The sequence below is a fragment of the Asterias rubens genome, chromosome 1 (genome assembly GCF_902459465.1).
Source record: "Asterias rubens chromosome 1, eAstRub1.3, whole genome shotgun sequence".
NCBI classification, from domain to species: Eukaryota; Metazoa; Echinodermata; class Asteroidea; order Forcipulatida; family Asteriidae; genus Asterias; species Asterias rubens.
In genome coordinates this window covers 12657953-12679046 of record NC_047062.1, presented here as the reverse complement: position 1 = coordinate 12679046, position 21094 = coordinate 12657953, and the positions used below count along the sequence as shown (strand labels likewise).

Genomic DNA, 21094 nt, shown 5'->3' with positions numbered 1-21094 from the left:
TATTATGCGGTGGACGCGCGTAAGCGAGTGTGAAAGCACTCACTGAACCTATATGCAGCATGAATATTCACGTATTTTATGATTGTAGCAAATACCCAACGGCCGAACATTTCCCATGTCATTCATGACATGCACTTAGCTTGTAAAACAAAAAAATGGCGAACTCGTTCCGTCGACCAATGCCGTTTAATTTACTGAAGGACGGTTTTGCACGGGGGCGGACACAACTGCATGTGCAAATGTGTCCGGGCGGACACAATTGCATTATGCAGCAGCGTCCGGGCGGACATGACTGCATGCAAAACTGTCCGGAGGACATAATTGCATGCGACCACGGCCGTGTAAATCAACCTCATTCCTTATCCTCTCGCACTCGCTCGGCGTAAAGTGGACAACGCAATTTTCAAATTTGTTGACTGAGTAGAAAAAAAAGAATTTACTTTCAAGTAAAAACATTTTTTCAAAATCTTCATTTTCTGCTAGCAGAAATTTTGAATTTATTTTTTGCCAGTGACTGGCGGTCGAAAAGTAGAAAACCCAAATTTCCAAATTTGTACTACTGTCTTACTGAGCAGAAATCTGAATTTTATTTTTTGGACCAAACCAATTTTCCAAATTTGTACTAGCAGAATTATTGATTTTACTTTTTGGACCAAACCATTATTTCAAAATTTCTGCTAGTAGAATTTTTGATTTTACTATTTGGGTTTCACTTCGGTCCTCGACCTTAGCCTACACGTTTTCTCATTGTTTCTGCAAAATGTCTTGCCCAATTAAAAATTTCGCCATAAGGGGATCACACAACAATGTCACACACAAATGATGGTTGGCTGGACCTTAATTTCAAGATCACGGTTATCTTGTCCCCAAATTTGGAAATTCGGTTTGTCTACTTTTCGAACGCCAGTCACTGGCAAAAAGTAAATTCCAAATTTCTGCTATCAGAAAATGAAGATTTTGAAAATAAGGTTTTAAATACTTGAAAGTAAATTCTCATTTTCTACTATCAAAAATTTGAAAATTGCGTTGTCCACTTTTGGTCCTCCATACTCGGCGGCACAGCAGGTCATTATCACTGCTGGTTTCTCGTGTTTTACCACGGAGGAATCAGTTAATAGAGGTTGTGGGTGGGAGTGCCCCCCAGCCCCCCCCCCCCCACAAATTTAACCCCGTGTCGTGTTTGGACCCGCCTCATAGGCCCTGTGAGGCCAATATAGGCGCCTTTTGCCTTAGGCGCCTTATAGGCGATCTATTTGGGAAGCCCTAATTCTTACCTGCATATCACTATTAGAGACAGTTTAACAAGGGCGCTGAATATAAAGGTGATTTCTATGAAAATACATTAATTTTGTTCGGAAGATTGGCAAGCAGTAGACCTACGTTCGGCTTTACTCAATCTGGTGCTTTCTCGCCAGGCCCCCACCCGCCTCTGGCGTTCCATTGCGAGGTTAGTGGCAGTGATTATACTGCATTGGGCGGAGTCGGTGAGGGGGGGGGGTGGGCTAGAACAGAACAACGTCATAAAGTCATTGCCCGATACCCCCCTGTTGAATTGAACCGCACTCTCACGATCTAACAACCATGACTTGAGTAGTGCCACGTTGCTTCAGCAGGCACAAGGACAAAGCATCCGAACACCTGATGTAATGTTCGTCTCTTTTGTAATTTACAGATGTTCTTAAACTATGGGTCGCGCATCCCGAAGTTTTCGCTATGTTTCGTATTGTATAGTTTAGCCGTGATACCCTTTCACATCGCTAAATAGTGTCGTATATCCAACAGCGCTGTTTTGTCTAAAATATCGAATAACAATACCCATAACACAATACCAGTGAATTAACACATATTCCACACTTCCGTTTGCAATAATATCGACTACGATCAACACCTCTTCCAACAAAATTGCGTGCTCATGACAGTTGAACGAACTTGGATAAAAACACTAAAACAAAGGCATCTGCAAAATTTATAACAAGTTGGGAGGTTTTGCACTTCGCAAGCCCAATTGTTTCTCTTTCACGTGGAAATGTTGCCCTGTCACACCCCATGCCCCCCCCCCCCCGTGGTAGAGTTTCTCTTTCGCATGGTTAACTTTGCTTTAAAAAAACCAAAAACCTTGTCACACATGTGAGGTGTGTGTATCGAATTCTAATTCAAATATTTCAGCGAGTAATTTATTCTTTCTCAAAAACGTCGTTACTTCAGAGGGAGCCGTTTCACACAATGTTTTATACCATCAACAGCTCTCCATTGATCGTTGACAAGTAATATTTATGCTAACAATTATTTTGAGTAATTACCAATAGTGTCAAGTGCCTTTAAAACAATAGAACGAATCCAAAAAAACTACAGGTTTAAACGTTCCCTTAGGTTGATGTCTATCTCATTTCAAGTTGTTTTTCTCCATTTTGCTCAGTTTGGTCGACCGAGACAGGAATGTTATTATTTTTTCCCACGATAGAATTCAATTCACATGCGTCACACAAGTCATCAAAACAAACGAGTTGTGATCGTCATCCAAATGAGGCAATTATGAACATCTGTGTACATTCATGCAGACAAGGTTAACACCTGTGCACATACAGGTGTTCAAAATTGCATATTAATTTTAGACTTTCATGTGAACAAATTTAAATGCGTTAATGAACGAAAAACACAAATGCTGATTACATAAACACTGCCCTGTAATAGAGGCAGAGTTGATTTCCATTGTCGTTTCAAGGTGCTAACTCCGACTTTCTGTTAAATGCATTAATGAAAGAAAAACACAAATGCTGATTACATAAACACTTTCCTGTATTAGAGGCAGAGTTGATTTCCATTGTCGTTTCAAGGTGCTAACTCCGACTTTCTGTTATTCGTAATTTGCCCCGAAAATTTGCATTAAAACCATAATTATCTCTTTCCTATACGGGCTAATAAAACTGAAAAATGATAAGTGGCAGATAATTAAAAAACGAAAAAAATGGATCTCACGTCCATAAAACAAGATGGATAATTTTTACAACGCGCCCATTGCCAGCTACAACTATTGTCGTACACATTGAATTGCCCCTTCTCCTAATGATTTTCGATTAAAAACAGCATCACCTGTCAAAGCTCTTTTAAAATTGTCAAGTGCAATGGACAAAAGGTCTACACTACACTCTAAAAACAGTGTTTTATATGTCTAACACATTTCTAAGCATAACTTTTGGACCCACTTTTTCACATGTTTAACCTAAAACATGTTTATATTTTTGTGTGTGTTTAAACCAAAATAAGCAGGTGCCAGAATGATACACATTTAAATATTATTATGTTTCAAAGTGGCCACAACAAATATGTTTAAACTCTTAACGTGCACCGTTTTTACACTGGAGCATTTCTGATCAACAGAGTGAGAGTTCGGGTGTCAATTAGACACTCATTGCTTTAGTCCTTTGGAAAGGCGGAGGTCATGTTTGGTCTGTAATACATGTAAGGAACTTTTAAAAAAAAAGTCGCGGCAAGAGAATGGGTTTGCCCCCTTGCTTCTGGCAGTGGCTGATAGGCGGACCCCCTTGCTTCTGGCAGTGGCTGATAGGCGGACCCCTTGCTTCTGGCAGTGGCTGATAGGCGGACCCCAGCACACTTTAACTCTTTGCTATTATAAATCGCTACAATAGTTCAAAGACTTGCCTTTGAAATGTTTCTCTTTCCTGTGCCTTGTCCACATTGGTAGATCCGTGAGTTATTAGATCCTTTAAACAATCTCAGCTCATGGGGAGTATACAGCCGGTGCTGCAAGTTACTGCACTCCAAGCTAGTTAGTCACATAAACCATCTCTGCCCTCACGTACCCATTTTATCCCATGTGTGAAGGGAAGCAATGGTTAAGTGTCTTGCTCAAGGACACAACAGACACAAGTGTCAGGACCGGGATCGAACCCACATCCCGTTGACTTTACTAACAGAACTTGAGTCCGATGATATCGGCATTATTTTATTTATAAAACATAAACATTATTTCGGTGGAAATCAGGCATTGAAACTTAACGAACCAAGTGAAATAAAAAAAAGGTTATAAATGCACATTTAAAAAAAAAGGGAAAAAAAGGCCTATTTGGATTGTTAAATAAGTTTCATTACAAGCCATGGGTAGATAATGCCGATCGACAGCTGTAAGATTCCATAATTATGGCAAACACAAAACGTCAGTTTTCGGGTGCATTTCACAAGCTTCGGATCCTCGGCCTCTAATTGGCCATTTAATGGGCAATTGCGCATCCAATGGGCGTGGTTTATGTGGGTGTCATGAAGTATGAAACCTTACTGCGACAGTTCAGCTTTTCATATCATCGGAGGTTTTGTCAACTCAACAGGTAAGTGAACAACTCAGCTTGTAATACTTTTATCGTCATAAAGTGATAGCAGACAACTGACACAATCGATCGGGTCTGAATTGTACAGGATTCGGGGACAGGAATATATGTGTGAGTCAATTGGTCTGGCGTTCCAAAATGACTCGAAATACGAGTAGAAATTACACGACCTTGTGGATTCCTTTGTCCCGGTACGCTATCTTCTGCCTGTAAAGGTTTACACATTTGGGATCTGAATCCTGAATCTATATGTTCTGGTAACTTCCCCGCGTCTCTATACCGCACGTCTGCTTGTTGTTTAATTTTACAAACAAATTAAATCTTCAAAATTTTAATATTGTTTGAGATGATTTTGAGTTTTTCCAGCTGAAGTATTTATAGCACACAAATTTGTGCAACAAGGGTGTTTTTCTCTCTCCTTGTTCTCTTGCAACTTCGATGACCAATTGCGCCCAATTTTTAACAGGTTTGTTATTTTGTGCATATGTTGGGGTAGCCCTACACCAAGTGAGAATACTGGTCTTTGGCAATTGCTAAAGGTGTCCAGTGACTTCAGATTGGAAGTAAAAGGTTTCAACTGACAATATGCTTCTTTACAATTTATTCCGGGCTTCCCTTACTTATAAACATGTATAACTGTTGTTTTAGGTTTTACTGGTAACACGGCTGGGCAAGATGATTGAACTAACGCGTATCCTGGTTGGGTCTTTGGTACTCCTAGTCATGATCAACGAATCCTATGGTAAGACAGTGTAAACTGTACTCCCCTGGTCAGAACTTCGACCCGGATCCCCGTGGGCCTGATCCGTTTCCGAGTCAGTATGACCCGGATTGTCAAAATGACACAGAAACGTGCCAAGTTGACGCAGAATCCGAGCTGAAGTCCAATTTTTGAAGGCACCGGACTAGTCACACGTTTGGTAATTGGGGCCGGAATCCGGATCAGGAGTTTTAGAGTGTGTTCAAAATAATTACTGTACACCAACTCTGAGTGTAATTTTGTTATAGGCTAATAATAATATATGAAATCTAATTAAATTTCGTTTACGATGGGCCGAGTCAATTAAATGGAAAAGTGGTATATAATATGCACTGTGTCTGCATAAAACCATACATAAACCTAATTTAACAAGCTTGAAAGTACAGACGCGCGGCATACACAATATTCTTTATTAATAAAGGCAGTGGACGCTATCAGTAAATACACAAAATAATTGTGTAATAAAATCTTACTTTGTAACAAGCAATGGAGAGCTGTTGATAGTTATATAACACATTGTTAGAAAAGGGCTCCCTCCGATGTAACGTAGTATACAAGAAAGAAGTAATTTTTTACGAATTTGGTTTCGAGACCTCAGGATTAGATTTTGAGGTCCTTAAATCAAGCATCTGGAAGCACACAACTTAAGGGTGTTTTTTCTTCCACTACTATCTCGCAACTCCTAAGACCAATTGAGTTCAAATTTTTACAGGTTTGTTATTTTGTGCATAATTTATGTTTAAATACACCAAGTGAGAAGACTGGTCTCTGACAATTACCAAAGGTGTCCAGTGTCTAATTTATATTCATCAATACACATAATAATATTATGCAACGTCATACAGATACCATCTATTTCGGTGGACACCTTTTTTGCCTTAAACAAGAAGGATTACAACATTCGTATTGCATTCGCATGAAGTATAAACCGGGTTTTATATGTGGGGTTGGAATAAATAAAGAAACAATGCTTCATTTTCAGCCGAGTGTTATGACCGTGATGGCACCGTAAACCCCAATGGCCTCTTCTGCTTTAATAGCGACGAACCATGTTGGTCCAGTTTGGACCCATCTCGTCTGGCAACCATGGACAACCAGTTCTACCTGTTCACTCGTGAACTGACGGGTGAAAACAAGTGCTCGGGCGGCGGGAATGAGCTTTCCTGGGACGATCCCAACACTTTCGGCGATATCTCCAACTCTAGAGAAACAGTTGTGATAATCCACGGTTGGACGAGCAGCAGTGGAAACGAATACGAATCTGCGATGTGCGATGCGTTCATGGAATTGGTATGTAGCCTATTATGTTGTACATAGACTTCCAATAAGCCATTTGCGTGTTAGATTTGAATGTTGTTTGGTAATGGCGTGTGGATCAAAAGTCACCACTTAAGTTTGAATTCCTCAGATGACAGTTGCTAAGTGACATGATTAGGACAAGCTTTTGCGTAGAGGTAAGAGTGGCATGGTGATACCCTGGATGTTGTCCCGCAAAAATTGTTTTATGGGTGTTAACCCATAACACAGTTCTGTCTGAAAGGATGTGTATGGCACAATATGGGTCTGCTCATCTGATGGAGGTTAACCTTGTTTGGAGCGAACTTGGATAAAAAAATAATAATGAAACAATCATCTGGTATATATTTGCGAGTATAGTTTGACGAGCACATGGCTATATGAACGTGAGATAGGTAGGCCTATCACATGAGACTACAACCTCTCCCTAAGATTGATCGTAATTAGCTGCAAATCAGTCGTAGTTGCTAAGAAAAGTGTGATGTCACAATACGAATCACTATGGTGATACCTCAAAATTTGTCTTGCGCTGAATTTTATTGCTTGGTGAAATCGGCCCCTGGTCACACAGGCCCCAATAACGAGAAAGAAAACGAGAACGATAAAAATGCACGCCCTTTAATGGTTGAATAAGCGTGGGTGTATTCTACATTCAACCAATCGATGGAGTGCATGTTTATCGTTCTCGTTTTCGTTCTCGTTTTCGTTCTCGTTTTCGTTCTCGTTTTCGTTCCCGTTATTGGGGCCTGTGTGACCGGGTCTTTATGTCAAATTAATAAGTAGTCTTTAAAGGCTGGTCCAGGTAAGTTTGCCATGATTGCTTCTCCGCTCACTGGAGTTGTTGTTCCCCCTAGGTTTAACACAGTATGTCATTTACAGGGCGACTATAACATCATCATGGTAAATTGGGAGTTAGCGGCCGATAATATAAACTACTTTCGGAGTAAGATGGATTCCAGACTAGTTGCAAGGGAACTTGCAGTACTACTGAAGAAGTTGCACGAGCATCCAGGATTACACCTAGATTACGCCAACGTTCACTTGGTGGGGCACAGCCTTGGTGCCCATTTGGCGGGCTACACTGGCGATTTCTTACTAGGACAGATCGGGCATATCACAGGTAAGGACATTAAGACTTGACTTCAGTTCTGAGGTTGCGTTTTTTTATCTACATAAGCCACACCCCCTGCGTTCATGCATAAGAATTTCAGGAAGATTTTTTTTATCCTAAAGGATGAATTTTATTTCACAGACGCAGATTCCCAGATCCACCTGCTCCTAACAATTATTGTACAAGTAAAAAGAGATATGATGAAGTACAGTAAAAACAAATAGAACATTCGATATTACTATACCTCATACATATTCATGACCGAGAGTCGAGTTATCAGCATCAACATCACATGACCCGATTTATGCCAAAAGACATTTCTGAAAGATTTGTTTCTCGAAAGACGAATGTTGACAAATGATGCTGATTCAAAACATTTGTACATGTCTGGTGGACGTGAGATAGTGTCATAGCAATAATACATTGTTTATAACACCGTTAACATTTGGCCACTTGTTTTGTGAAAAATAAACCTTAAACGAATGCTTGCATAAAAAAAAAAATGAAAACAAAATAGCTATTCAAAAATTTAAATCTCAATTTTCAGGTAAAATCGGCCACCCAATATAGTTGGACCTTGCGTATGAAATCAGAAGGAAGACTTTGTTTGTTTTTTAAATGTTCGATTGTTTAAGTCATAAATGAAGATAATATAATTTACTACATCGAAATCTGCTGCACTTCTAACCAAGTCAGTTTTTGTTGCCGTTATTTCACGAGTGATTACCAAACAGTTGCATTTTTCACGTGAATTTTAATCTTGTCTTTTTGTCTGGTTAATTTAACAAATTCTCACGTACAATCTAATACTGCTGGACTATGAATTATTACAGTGGACACTCGGTAACTGTCAAAATATTAATCTTCTCACCTTGTGTATCTCAACATACGCATAAAATAACAAACCTGTGAAAATTTGAGCTCAATCGGTCGTCGAAGTTGCGAGATAATAATGAAAGAAGAAACACCATTGTCACACGAAGTTGTGTGCTTCAGATGCTTGATTTCGAGACCTCAAAATAATTCAAAATCCGAGGTCTCGAAATCAATTTCGTCGAAAATTACTTTTTTTTTTATCGATAACTACGCTACTTCAGTGGGTGAGCCGTTTCTCGCAATGTTTTGTTATCGTCAACAGCTCCCCATTACTCGTTACCAAGTTAGGTTTTATGCTATTATTTTAAGTAATTACCAATAGTGCCTTTAATTGTGTGCAGTTCTAATGTTTTTGAATTTTATTGTGTTAGTGTGTATGTGTGTGTGTTTATTTGATATATTTATATATTTGATATTATTATTGAGAGACGACGTCGTGTTATATCCAGCTTTGGATTTAACAATGTTATATCTATCTAATCTATCATAACTACAGGCCTTGACCCTGCGAGACCAGATTTCAAAGATTATGTGGCAAAGCCGGAGTGCGTTTTGGATAAAACTGATGCCGACTTCGTTGACGTCATCCATTCGGATGGAAGCCTCCAAGCGTATGGACTTAAGGAACCGGTAAATCTTGTTTAACCGCCCAACCCTTTCATAATAATAATATGTATTCGGGCAAACACATTTACAAGTACGTGAAGTATACTTGTAAAAAAATATTTAAAACAAAGTAAAACAACAGCGGGATACCAAGAAGAGCTTTTAAAAACTAAAATAAGTATAAAAAAAAATAACTATCGCCGAAAGGCGTATGTCTCCTAAATCCGAGAAATTAAAAAAAGCATATACAAAAGCACATAAGAAAATACAAACTACTCAACAACTAGACTATGAAAGGCCTAACAAGCATAAAAATGAACACAGATGAACATAAAGGAGATACTTAAAAAGCCAGACTTAACATCAAAATGAGTCTTGAGCTTTCACCCCCCCCCCAAACCCCCAATCAATAACAACAAGATGAGGAATTCGGTTGATGCCCGTGTCCAAGGGAATTCTGTCCGCCGGAGATTCGGTCCCCCATTAACATTGGAGGAGGAGGATTCAAAAGAGGGCGCTGTAGAAGAAGTTTGTACTAAGTTAAAACTGTGTATAGTCTGGTTCCCTGACCAAAGATTCCTTGACGTCTCTTGTTAAAAATCTTAGGTCAGGTATCACCCACGGTTAAAAATAGAGCATGACGCAACTTGTCAGGGTCGGGGGTCATCTCCAGGGAAACCATGTCTGCACGTACTACTAGTTGCGATAACGTAACCCTCCTCCCAACGGCCGCCAGGCCGGAGGGTTACGAGATGATTTTGATCGTCAATTAATTACAATCTGGTTCAACACGTATAATTTCGACAGCTAGTCACCAGATTTTGCCCCATTTTTACAACTTTTAAAAATCATGAAACTTAATCCTCAATCAATGTCAAACGAACACCATATGGAGGAAGAAACACTCAAGTCAAAACACCTTTGAAAAAATATTTTTGAAGAAAAAGGACAAAAACTTACCAGATCCCGGAGCGATTTCCCAGGTTTATATATTTTGAAGTTGTCGCATCGCTTTGCAAACGCTTTATTTAGGCACAACGCCTGCATTGGCAATAACTGACATAAAAACTCCTGGATCTACGGCCGACAGGACTGACATTACGAGTCCGTACCGAACATCAACGATACTGTCCGAATGTTAACGACAACACGTTCGGAACATTTCGGATAACTTCGAGAGGAGGAATTCCTCCTTTTTGGTCACGTGATTTTGGGTGATACCGGACCCTAAATTCGACAGAGCCTAGTCGGAGATTTTTGGGTCTGGGAACCAGACTAAACTGTGTACAAACTTCTCCTGATAGCGCCCTCTTTTGAATCCTCCTCCTACACCTACGTTAATCCGACCCCTACGTTAATTTCCAATGAGAAGGACTGAATTTCCGGCAGACAGAATTCCCTGGTACCCGGCACTGATCTCCAGGGGGACACAATTCCCGCCACAACCCCACTCAACGAGAACGACAACGAAACCGATAAAAATGCAAGCACTCGATTGGTTGAAATGCTCCACGCAGAATACGTCCACGCTAATTCAACCAATCGAGGGCGTGCATTTTTATCGTTCTCGTTTTCGTTCTCGTTATCGGGGCCTGTGTGACCGGACCTCTAATCAATGTTCCTTCTTTTTACAGTTGGGTCACCAAGACTTTTATCCGAACAAAGGAACCTTTATGCAACCAAAGTGTTTGTGGAAGGTCGCTTGCAGTCACGTGCGGGCATATGACTTCTACTTATCCAGCATAAAGAACTTCGACATTCAGCCCGGCCAACCCTGTTCCTTCGTCACTGAAGCGTGCAGCGGGACGACGTGCAGCGGTACATGTCCCCGGATGGGCATCCATGCTGAGAAAGGAGACGGCTCTGGAAGTTTTAGCATCACGATGCAATCAAGCAACTGCGGATGTGCATACATTGTCTAGGAGACGTTTGGATGGGTTATTAACAAAAAACAAAAAAAGAGGAAGAAATACCCAAGTATGCCTACACTTAGCCTCTGCCCTTACTACCAAATTTAAGGGGGCACAAATTCTCCTCTAAAGTGTATTGGGCTTATTTTGGTGATAGTATTTTACTGAGAATTTAATTATGTTAAAGGAATGAAATAAAGTTTGTTATTAGGACGCACACTTATTACATTAATGCGGGTGAATTTTTGGGGTTAAATAAAGTTCAGCAATTAAGTGAAAATTGAGAAATAGGCAATGATGGGCAAATTCATCAAAAAACAAATACATTGCCCTATTTGCTTCTGGTAAACGGTGGATGAGTCAGTTTAAATAAAGGGGGTGGGCGTGACCTATAGTGGGATTGCGTCCTTACCATCTCTCTCAATGTAAAAGAGTGAAAACTACTCGTTTTGTCCGCCATACCACCGTTGCAAAAAGCCATAATGACATGCAAATATTTGTAGAGTGAACAACGGGTACTTTTAACTCATTTTAGAGAGAAGTTCATACCACTTTCACGCAAAGGAGTGGTGCAGATTTCACTCTCAAAAAAGCGAAACTGACACAGCTCGGAAGAGAGTGAAATTGTTCACTCTTTTTACCTACGGACATAATACTAGTTTACATTAAAACAGAAACTACAGGTGCGAATGAATCTGCATGCCATTATACACAAGTAAATGTTATCAGTAAAGGAAACGTTGTCATTATTATAGATCTGTCCATGACATTTTGAAAAGATCAAGCATAGCGAAAATTATGTCCATTTTTTTTGCCGTGATACATATACACTTTATAGTCAACAATTTTACGATCTGTCTGTTCAACGCTAGGTGGCAGCAGACCAAAGTAATTGTCATAGACCCGTCGAAATACCCATTGCGCAATGAGGTACATGCTGGTCTAGATAGGGACCAAGCTTGATAGCTAGCTAGACCAGCATGCACCTTATTTCACGGCTAAGACGCGTGTACAGAGAATTTGCGAAAAGTTCTATGTTTACGTCGCTGGACATGTTCACATTTCCACTGGTAGGTCTGCTGCCATCTAGCCCCCCCCCCCCAATTGAAATTATTCTGTTAGTGCTGCATGTCATTGGGAGATAACGACTTTTAAGAAAGGTGAAATAATTTCACTACATGGTTTTATTTGGCAATAACCGTGAATAAAAAAAGGAATGCGAGATAGTAACAACTGCAATTGTACGAGTCAGTTATTGAGTAATCCTGTGTAGAATCCTAAATTGTAAACCATTTAGCAAAAGTGCAAAGGATAAGATTTAACAAATTTCTGAGTGTTGACTTATAAAAAACCAAAACCAAAACAAACTGTTTTATTTCTTTATTAGCCAACTTTCACAGTTTGCAATTTTGTTAAGTTTTATTTTATTCAAAAACCACAAATCGGGTCCAAAATGCCAAATTGAAAGACACCTGTTGATATTTTTTATTATAACCATTAACTTTGGAACTTTTAGGGCATTATTCATATTAATATGTATCACAATTGCGTTATATATAGGGCCTTTGTTAAATATAGTTTTTGCTGGATAATTTGAAACTTTGGAAGGTACCACAAGGAGCGTGACGAGTCTGAAATGCAGTACCGTCAGAACGGCACTCAAGACGGCATGAAGCTTCCGTGACTTCATGCCTCATTCCGATCATGACTTTCGAAATACACTGCTAAGGTCTTCCTACTTCACGTTGAGTACAAAACGGCTTTGGTTGGGGCTGGGGGGGGGGGGGCTGACAAACTTATCCAAACCAAATCGTGTTTTACAATGTCATAGTATAAATATTATAACTGAATTGATATCATGATTTACCAGAAGAAAAATGTAGAACGATGTTACGTCCAGAAATTTTCGAAAATCCAAATGAAGGGCTTGTATCATTATTATTGATCTTACCTTCACAATCCATCTCCCATGTATTTGGACCTTTAACAAACTTGCATACTTTACTTTAAACGTGTTTAGAGCCAGCTATTTCCCACTGATACACACGATGGCTAATGTACGAGATCACACCGACACGAGTCAAAAACTCACGCCGTGGAATTGCTCTAAAGAGTAGGCGTATACTACCAGGTAATCCACGGTGATCCAACAGTGAGGCAGGATCAGTTATGAGTCAAAATGAATGTTCGTATTATCACACTCAACTTCCTCATTCCTAAACCTTGGATTAACAGACGGAACACGCATGAAACAACGCGATGTGCAATTCCATACTGATATTATGTCACCACTGTAGTCAACATCAGTCATCTTGTATTTTTAAGTGTTTATAACGTGTTTTAAAGTGATTTAACTTTAAAGTGATCTAACTGCATAACATTGACACAAATTTAGACAGTATAGTCTGCTAAGGTTGACCCCAATGAACTTTACCGTGCATACCGTTTGATTGGAGGAGTTTACATGAACAGGGGCATCATGAAAATGTCACCCTCTAAATTTCCCCCTTAGAAACAAAAGCGCATTTGTTTGTCCACCATTTGGTTTTGTAACCTCCATAGACCAAGTAACAAACCGGAAATATTTGAATAAAAGAAACATTGAATTAACAAAAACATGATCTAAGGTATTATGAAGTCGCAATACCGAGTTGAAATCACTATATTACCATCGAGGTAATATACCTCCATGATATTACAGCACTGGTACTTGCCATTAAAATGATAGAATTACGACTGGATTAACCTTGTATGTGCAAAATGTTATCCTCAAGAATTGACGAACTCATAATTGTCTCAGTTGGTTCCTTAAACGAACATTTGAAAACGAACATTAAAACCAAATGGACTTTTACCCATTTATCCCCCTGACTGACATTTATAACGCAATAAAAGTTCAAAGGTTATACAAATTAAGCCGCGGGTACCATGCACCTTCAAACAGCCTGAAGGCATGAAGGGCCGCCTACCAGCTACACCAACGGGAGCTATTGCTTGAATGAACGGATCGTCACGATCCAATGCGAAACTAAACACTCCAAACATTTGCACATAAAACAGAGACTACAACTTCCTGTGGCGAGGTAAAAAAAAAACTATATGGCTACGTGAGGCCAACACCTTTGGCCAATGTTTATAAGAATCTAAGATATGTCAGAGAATCAACCAAAGTAAGTGATGTCTTGTTCCATTGTTTCGAAGAACATCAATTCGATAGTTGTTGAACTGAAACAGTGGACAATTTCACCAATCAAGTTTGAACTCTCTAACTTTATGAAAATATCGAAATGTTCTGCACCAGAGAATCAAGCATCAGAGTGTCAGACACAATCAAGCAATGTAGGTGGTAGCTTGTTCCATTGTTTCGAATAACACCAACTCGATAAGTTGAACTGAATGAAACAGTGGACAATTAATTTCACCAATCAAGTTTGAACCCTCTAACTTTATGATATATCGAAGTTGTCTGTATGTTAGATATTTTTTCTTCCACTATATCTTTTATGATATGTTACTTCTGGGAAAAGCTCTGACCACTGGATATGTCCCTTATTTAGCAATTATGTCTCTTCAAAGGTTATGTTCACGAAAGTTCTCTATGGTATCTCGCATCAGCGGTACAATGCACTGTTGGGGAGGAGGCTGTCTAGCAAACTTTGCAATACGAAAAACCATCATTCAAAAAGACGTGCACTCAGCTCTTATTTTTAAGACTCTTCTCACTTTACTGTTATTTTATGCACGATCGATTATTTGAAATGACAGACAATGTAAAAGTTACAAACCATTTTACTTGCGACAGTCAAAAAAGGCGAACATCTACTACAGACAACACTGGCGATAAAACAGAAGTTTCCAGTTTGACCATTTCAATTTAAAACCCGCACGGTCTATCAAGATGCCAATGTCAGTTTCGCAACAGTTTGACGAGCACTTGACCAATGAAATGTTTCGGACGACTGCTTCGTGTAGCCTGAGGTATAGATAGTAATAAGGTGCAGTCTTCTGGGACCTGCCCCTACGGAAATAGAACACCCAAACTATACCCCGCCTTGGGACTTGACTTAAACACTATGCCGTGGACTACTTTAACGTTACACTCTATTAGCCCAACATGTCAGACAAGATTTAGTCAACTCGACTGTGAGTTTTTACATTCACATTGGTATCCAACCTTTGCAAGCATTCGGTTTTCATTCTTGCTTTTGCGATGTGGGCAAAAATTCGTAGTATAAATCTCTTGTTTTCAAAGTTTAACAAGGGACGTACAATTAATATTGAGTTGCGGTATCAACCATAACATGAGAAATAACTGTGTTGGTAGTGAATGTTGATTTTGTGGTGGCTTTTAGATGTAAAAACCAAACTTGCCTATAAATGAACATTTTCAAGAAGGAAACTATAAATTAATAGTTAACTTGCAGGTACAACCATGTGTAAATCTCTTAGGGTGAGTGTTGGCTCTGAAAAGAGCCGGTTGGGTCTCGACGTTTCGAACAGTGTACTCTGCTCGTCTTCAGGAGAACATTTTCTAAGAGTTGCGGTTACACCAGCAGGACACAAATATTGGCTGGGCAACCAACCGTCTTGTGGAATGTCTCGAAAGACTGTAGATTGGTAATTACTTCAAAAAATTAATGACCATAATAACTTGCTTGGTTAAGGGCACCAGAGAGCTGAGAAACGACATTATTTGAAGTAAAGCAGTTTTGGTGAAAGGGGTAATTTTTCAACCAAAAATGTATCTGAGAAGAAGCCATTCTCATGAATCTGAAAGCATACAATCTATTATGAAAAAAAGGGGTGTTTTTCTCCATTATTTTCTTGTAAATTTTCCACCCTCATGTATCTAAGAAGACATCTGAAAGCACACAATATATTATGCAACAAGGGTGTTTTTCGACCATTATTTTCTTGCAACTTCGACAACCAATTGAGCCAATATTTTCAAAGATTTGTGTTGTTTTATGCATGTATACCAAGTGGGGAAACTGGTCTTTGACAATTACCAAAAGTAATGTTCTACCATTAAAACTGAACACCACAACGCGGTTTTAATTTACCACACCGTGTATTGTTTCCCTTTCTCAATCTTCTCAAATTGCAATGCATCTTTCACCAAATATGTCCCATGAAAAAACTATTTTGATGAAGATAAACGTACCAGAATAAAAAATATATATTGGTTTATTTTCTAAACTTAAAAACTATCAGCCGAAACACGTCTTTAAAGGCGGTGGACACTATTGGTAGTTACTCAAAATAGTTATTAGCATAAAAACTTACTCGGTAACGAGTTGGGGAGAGTTTGATAGTATAAAACATTGTGAGAAATGGCTCCCTCTAAAGTGATGTAGTTTTCGAGAAGTAATTTTCCACGAATTTGGTTTCGAGAACTCAAGTTTAGAATTAATTTTTATTGAGGTCTCGAAATCAAGCATCTGAAAGCACACAACTTCAGGTGACAAGGGTGTTTTTCTTTCTTTCATAGTTACCTCACAACTCCGAGGACCAATCGAGCTCAAATTTTAACAGGTTTGTTATTTTATGCATATGTTGAGATACACCAAGTGAGAAGACTAGTCTTTGACAATTACCAATAGTGTCCACTGTCTTTGAGACATCAGTGTGCTTTATGCATCATTTAAACTGTGCTAATTATTTAGCTATCAAAGTAAGGCTACGTTGGGTTTCTGACCAAAATACATAAAAAGAGAATCACCTTTTTGGAATCGTCTTTCCCCTTGATTGCCAGCCCTCACTGGTTTTCCCACCAGATCAATCCAATGTGGTTTTCTCATTTATTCCGATATTGACATAACACGCAGTAACACATGATTTAAATTGACAGGCCTGGGTACCTGTAATGTCCACGGACAATCAAACCATTTGATGTTAACATTCCACTTTTCAATTCGCTACTATTTGAAAAGCGCTGGCCAAATTGAAAGGCATTTTCAAATGTCAAGATTCACTATCGGGCCCTGAGATCTGGCAGAAATTTTGATTTTTCGAGATAATTAGGGAATTTGTGGGATCACGGTTAAATAGTTTACCAAATTGTCCGCATTAAAATATCATCAATAAATATCATCAATGAGCTTCTTAACGTTTAGTCTCTTTGAATAGTTGGGAGGTATTTTGATATTTGTATAATCCCTATATGAAATGTTAAGATCTGACAACATTCATAGATATAGATTTAATGATAAATCTAAAAGAATTATTTAAATATATCGAGTATGTCTGAGTTCTGTGATTATTACTTATGGCCATAGAAACGTCTTATGTTTATCTCCTATATTAAAATGTTTACCTTAACATTGGTTTAAAGATTATTAACACAAGTGTATCTCATAAATAAAGTTATCTCTACTAACTCTACTCTCTTGTGCAAATTTAAGACATCGTTTCGAAGTAAATTGTTTTCTTGATGTTAAGAATATCCGACAAATTATAGCCTACACTCTCACATTCCTTAAACGTTTAATATTTAATAATATTCCTTTATGAGCTAATCACGATGACTTGAAATTCCACCAATAAACATTCTCTCTGTGCCATTCTGTTAATTTTATTTCTATGAATCTTTTACAATGGCTTTGTGGTTTCTGACCATGGCTTTGGTGTACATTTACAAAATCAACTGATATTTACCAGAAAACATGTTATTCCTGTAAAGTGTTCGTTTATGCTACAACAAGAAAACAGTAATAGTACACGGTCAAGCTGCTCATATGAAATTAAAGAAGGGGAAATGGAGGGAAATATTGTGTATATCAGGGGCGGTCTGACACGAGCGTGCCGAGCAACAACACGCCGTGGGGGCTATCCTGCTGTGACCTGCCCCGACCACCGCCGCTAAGGTACCCCGAAATACGGCGGGTAGACTCTTAATTCGTGCCCACCGCCTCATGGTTGTTTTCCTGGGCTTGGGTTGATTCCCTCATCCGACTTGAGCTCTGGGGTTTCCTTGGATCGGTAGCATTGGATCAATTCAGTTTAGGGTGTTTTGACAGTGGAATCACATTACGACACGTGATTGGGGGACATTATAAAACATGATTTCAGCCCTTGTATGTTTTAATTCCACGCATACTGTGTGGCATTTCAGAATATAACAAAATATAATTACTTTATTTTCCCGAGTAGGTAGGTTTCAAAGTTTACATTAGAAGTAGGCCCAGCGTGTGTGTTGTTATGAGGGGATAGGGAAAAGCCGCGTTGGCAATGCACTTTAGATGTGGTTTCTTGACTCTGTTGACAATCGTACCACAAATCTGGGTTGTAACAAAATCTTAACTTAATCTCCAATAAATTGAAGGTTATTTTTCTGGAATTTTCCCAAGCATTGTTTTTCTGCCAAGATCTTTACACCCGTGCACTATATACCAAATCTCTGATATGTTTTTAACTGCAGTTTTTTTGTTTTTATACTTGCGGTGTTTTCTCGCGTGGTGTACCGATCGCGAAGCCATAAAGTTACCCCTCTCTAGAGTCGGCTCGAGCCATAAACCCCAGCAACTCCCGAGCGTCAAATAATTCTTCCTGCCTGGCTCCCGTGTTCTCGCCCAAGCTCGCTACCGCTAAATTAGACAATTATCGGCGGGGATCAACCTTCGCACGGTGAAATAGCTGGCTGGATGTTTTGGGTCTCAATGGTGATCTTTGGCGCCCGATTTAGGTGGAGATATACGACATCGTATTAAATCGTCTGCTTGTCCGCGGTAAAGAATAAGAATGCGCGCTATGTGAGTCACCAACCTTCACCATAACTTCGTGCTTTACCTTGAAAACGAAAACGGATAAATTCTCACTTTTTACTGCGAGAATAATTGAGTAAATTTCTAATAGCGGTGGTATCCATCCAGTTAATAATACAATATTTTGGGAAATTACAAAAAGCTAGTTGGTTATCAAGGCGTTAATTTCGGTGTAGATTTGTAATTTATGATCAGAAACTAAGTCAGATGTTGATGACCTGAGATATCGTTTGTGAAAACCAGTGTCGTTATCAATTAATATTAATCATATCTTATCATATCATTATCACTTTCTTTCGCGTGGGGTAAAACGTCTCTATGGGCTTCATTGTGGAAAAGAGCAGAGCAGTTCCCAATCTTTACCGCGCGCTTTCTTAATGTTGTTCATCTATGAAGTTCATGTATATGTGTTGGTATCGTGGCGTTTACTGCTTTCTCGAACACAAATCTAAAAACAATATTGTCTTTGTTATTACATAATCAGCAAACCGATGATATAAGAATAGTATTTTGTATCACACAACAGTATATCACAACATATTGAGAACTTGGTGAGTGGGGCTTGTTGTTCCCTATGATGGTGACGTCACACTTGGATGCACCAATATGACTTGGTGTTGACGATTTTCGCTACCCTGACCTGTGGTTGTTGTTTTTCCTAAGATGTTACACGAGTAAAATGAAGCATTTGCAATGCAATTAAGAGCATAACGTCACACCTGATACCAGTATTTGAAACGTTAGTTCCCATTACCCAGACAGTGCAACTTCATGATATCAAGGTTGTTTTTCAACTTGAAAATCACGAGTTACTACTATCTTGTTTGTCCACTTTGATTTGCAAGTGATTGTGGGGGTGGGGGGGGGACGTGTACATTTTTAAAGCAATAAAATCAAATCAACAAATGAATGTTTCACACAGAAAGTGAATGTTTCTTATTTGCCAAACGAATACTTTGAAGACTATTCTAAGTATTCGTTTACCAGGATCTCCAAAATATGCAAAAACAATTTTATGAGACCCATACAAATTGTTACAATGATGAGCCGAGTTTGCTGTTCAGAATCAGAATGTCAAAATCGTTGTGATATTTGTATTGTGCAAGGCGTCACTACTTCCTAATGTTCACAATGAAACGGATGAAATTAACCGCGCATAGTTCCATTCGCGTTGCGCCCAATAAAATATATAATACCACTGTCCAGAAAGGGGTAACCTTAAAATAGACAACAAAGATGTTATAGTTTGGGGGAAGTATTCTCAAGATGTCGAAGCTGTACTCGCATAATACAATCACTTTAAGAAGCTATTGCACACACTCGTTTTTGATCGGGTTTTATCACAAAAAATGAAAAGTTGCAGACGTGAAAGTTTACTTGGTGTAAACTCAGAACTGATATCAATCAAGCTGCGAATATCAGATAAAGTAAGAATTATGTCATCATTTAAAACAAAATGTGACATTACTTCAACATTGTATACCACCAGGCAAAAGCTGTTACGCTTTGTTTTGTTTGTTAAAGGGGAGCACCTGTTTTCATGGGAACCTTCTTCCTCACATAATTTTTACAGTTTTTACTGAATTAATGATGTGCTTATTTAGTATTGCCTTTCTCGTCCGCATGATTTAACATAAGTTAAATTCAAAGCTCGGAAATTACACTGGCAATGTAAATTCCAGTCCTGTCATAATTAACTAAAATATAAATTAATATTCAAAACTCATCATGTATTTATGTCACTTTGATTTTGTTTAAAAAAAAGTTATGTTTTAAGTCTGTTAAAGTTGCCCGGGCACGAGCAGATTTGTATCAAATTTGAATTGACATCGGACGAATAGTGCAGAAATGTAAATAGGCGTACATTTTTTTGTAACATAGTAGACTATTACCAATGTGCTGTATCATCCAGCCAACGATTTCAAACTCTAAACGACCTTACGAAGCTAGTTATTGCTAATACTGAATTTGCATGAGTCGAGCATGATTTGGTAAAAATCGAAGTCCAACCACCTTTGCATCTGTATAGTTATAAAACTGTCATAGTTAAAAATACAAAGTTGACAACCGACTTTTTTTTTTTTTTTTTTGGCCAGTGTTCAATTATATCTAAGGATGACTCGATTTGATATGTTTTTATGACGAAGAAGTTGTGGTTGCCTCTAAGACTTGATGACCAAGGTCGGGTTTGTAATCGCCAACTTCACTCTGAGTCACATGTAAACGTGTCCCAAGAACACACACACACACTGTTTTGGGTAACTACGGTCCGGAAAGTACAGCTGAACTCTAGTATCCCCGCACCCGAATCATCATCGAAAATAGAGAGATAGAAAGGAAAGAAAAAAGTGCACCCACCCCAAGGGTCGACCCTTGGGCCTCCAAGTACAAACCCAAGTCCAGGCATTCTTCAACAAGCCTTTTCCTTA

General features: G+C 38.9%; 1 protein-coding gene across 1 annotated transcript; it reads left to right on the top strand.

The window, feature by feature from the left end:
- Nucleotides 1–4302: 4302 nt before the first annotated feature.
- LOC117300670 (pancreatic lipase-related protein 2-like) lies at nt 4303–10952 on the top strand. The gene is made up of 6 exons (XM_033784385.1): nt 4303–4343; nt 4992–5085; nt 6086–6393; nt 7279–7519; nt 8883–9016; nt 10627–10952. Exons 2-6 carry the CDS (start codon nt 5019–5021, stop codon nt 10912–10914), a joined length of 1038 nt encoding a protein of 345 aa, XP_033640276.1. The 5' UTR covers nt 4303–4343; nt 4992–5018; the 3' UTR covers nt 10915–10952.
- The last annotated feature ends 10142 nt before the right edge of the window (nt 10953–21094 follow it).

Coding starts and splice junctions, on each gene's coding strand:
- LOC117300670 (XM_033784385.1), top strand. CDS start 5,019: ATGATTGAACTAACGCGTATCCTGGTTGGGTCTTTGGTACTCCTAGTC. Junction 5,086..6,085: donor CATGATCAACGAATCCTATG/GTAAGACAGTGT, acceptor CTTCATTTTCAG/CCGAGTGTTATGACCGTGAT. Junction 9,017..10,626: donor CGTATGGACTTAAGGAACCG/GTAAATCTTGTT, acceptor TTCTTTTTACAG/TTGGGTCACCAAGACTTTTA.